The 2,047-nt window shown below is 44.1% G+C and overlaps 1 protein-coding gene across 1 annotated transcript; it reads left to right on the forward strand.

Annotated features, from left to right (window-relative positions):
• Positions 1-92: 92 nt before the first annotated feature.
• EMH_0019640 (uncharacterized protein) lies at positions 93-305 on the forward strand (the record flags this gene model as incomplete). Its single annotated transcript, XM_013501403.1, has 1 exon — positions 93-305. The coding sequence occupies one exon, from the start codon at positions 93-95 to the stop codon at positions 303-305; it is 213 nt and encodes a 70-aa protein (XP_013356857.1).
• Between the last annotated feature and the right edge of the window lie 1,742 nt (positions 306-2,047).

The following is a 2,047-nucleotide window of genomic DNA, read 5'->3' on the forward strand; positions in this document are numbered from 1 at the left end:
AGCAGCAGCAGCAGCAGCTACTGCAGAAAGAGCAGATACTACAGCAGCAGCAGCAACAACAGCAGCAGCAGAAACTGCAGCAAGAACAGCTAATGGAACAGCAGCTACTGCAGCATGAGCAGCAGCAGCAACAACAGCAGCAGCAGCAGCAACTGCAGCAAGAGCAGCAACAGCAGCAAAAGCAGCTACTGGAAGAGCAGCTACTGCAGCATGAGCAGCAGCAGCAGCAGCAACAGCAGCAGCAGCAGCAGCAACAGCAGCAGCAGCAGCAGCAAGAGCACCTTGAGGTAGAGGGGATCCTTTGAGGGGGGTAAGGAGAGGTCAGCGAAGACAGCGACGCCTGAGTCTGTTTGTGTCTCTGCTGTATTTGTAGCAGTTTCTAGCATTTGTACAATATTATTTATATTTTTATCTGTCTCTTCTTCTGTCTCCTTTGTCTCCTTTATGCTGCTGATGTGTAGTGTGTGCTGCTGCAGCACCGGGTTGCGGTGCGCATCCACCAGCTGTACAGACACCTGAAACTTCTTGCCTGCTGCTACATCTGGGGGGGGCTGCAGCAGAAACTGCAGCGCAGCAGGAGCTGCTGCATGCACCGAGAAGGGCTCAGTTAGTACCTCAATAGAACGACCAGCAGCAGGAGACAGCAGAGAAAACAGCAAACGGTAGCTGTCTCCTGCTGCTGCTATCGATAAACCAGAAAAGGAGACAGTCCCCTCCTTAAACCGCTGCTGCAGAACACCCATAACCCGGGGGCTTTCTCCTTGCCCTTGCAACACAAAAAAAAAAAACAGAAACAAAAACAACAGCTTGTTTTATTTTATTTTATTTTTTTTGTTTTATATTTTGTTTCGTTTGGTTTGTTTTGTTTTGTTTTGTTTTGTTTATTTGGGTTTGTATTCTACCAACAGTTTTATTTATTTCGTTTTTTTTTATTCTGCTTATTGGGGTGTACAGGCAGCTCTAACATAATTGGGGTGTATAGGCAGCTAAAATATGATTGCGGTGTATATGCAGCTCCAAGCTGTTTATGTTATTATTATTTGTTGTTGTTTTTTTTTATTTTAATAAATTATTTTAATATTATTAATTATTTATTATTATTTTTTTATTATTATTTTTATTTTAGTTTATTCTTACATATATTTGTTTGTGTATTTGTTGGGCCCCCAATGAGCTGTACAGTGACATCCCCCCTGAATTGTTGTATAACATTATTATAAGCATCGACTGCATGCAGTATTGGGGCTGGCACAATATATTTTCCCGCTATATTGTTGTTTTTATTGGGTTGCTGCTGCAGCAGCAGCGCAGCAAAAGCCCCACACTCCACCGCCACCTGCTGCACTGCTGACGACACACAGCCGCTGCATGCAGCCTGCACCCCGTACAGCCCCGTTCTTAGAAACCTCAGATCATCAACAGCAGCAACACCTGCAGCAGCAACACACACTTCTTCTCTCTTGCTTTCTCCTAGCCTGCTCTTGCTGCTAGCATCAGCAGCAGCAGCAGCAGCTGCTGCTGCTGCTGCTGCTGCTGATGATGGTGATGGATGCAACAGCAACTCTTCTTGCTTTTTCGTGCGATTGAAAAGAGGAGGAAGATAGGCAGCTAACTGACAGCAGCAGCAGCAGCAGCAGTAGCAGCAGTAGCAGCAGCAGCAGCAGCAGCACTGGCAGCAGCAGCACTAGCAGCAGTAGTAGCAGCAGCAGCAGTAGCAGCAGCTATAGTTTTGTGTTAGTTGTTTTGCTGCTGCTGCTGGAGTTTTCTGTTTCTTCATCGAATGCTCTGCTGCTTGTCTTTGTGTTTTGTTTTTATTTAACTTCTGTCTTTTTTCTTTCTCTATTTATATTTGTCTTTTTGTTTGTCTGTCGCTTTGTCTTTGTGTATTTTCTTTTTTCTTTTTGCGTTTCTTTCTCTTTTATTCTACCTTTGTGTCTATGTACTTTCTCTGTTTTTTTGTCTCTGTCTCGCTGACTGTCTTTTGTCTCTGTCTTTGTTTCTGTCTCCGTGTCTTTGTCTTTCTGTCTGTATTTTTTTTTCTGTTTCT

The sequence above is a fragment of the Eimeria mitis genome, genomic scaffold, assembly GCF_000499745.2.
Source record: "Eimeria mitis Houghton genomic scaffold, Emh_scaff683, whole genome shotgun sequence".
Lineage (NCBI taxonomy): Eukaryota > Apicomplexa > Conoidasida > Eucoccidiorida > Eimeriidae > Eimeria > Eimeria mitis.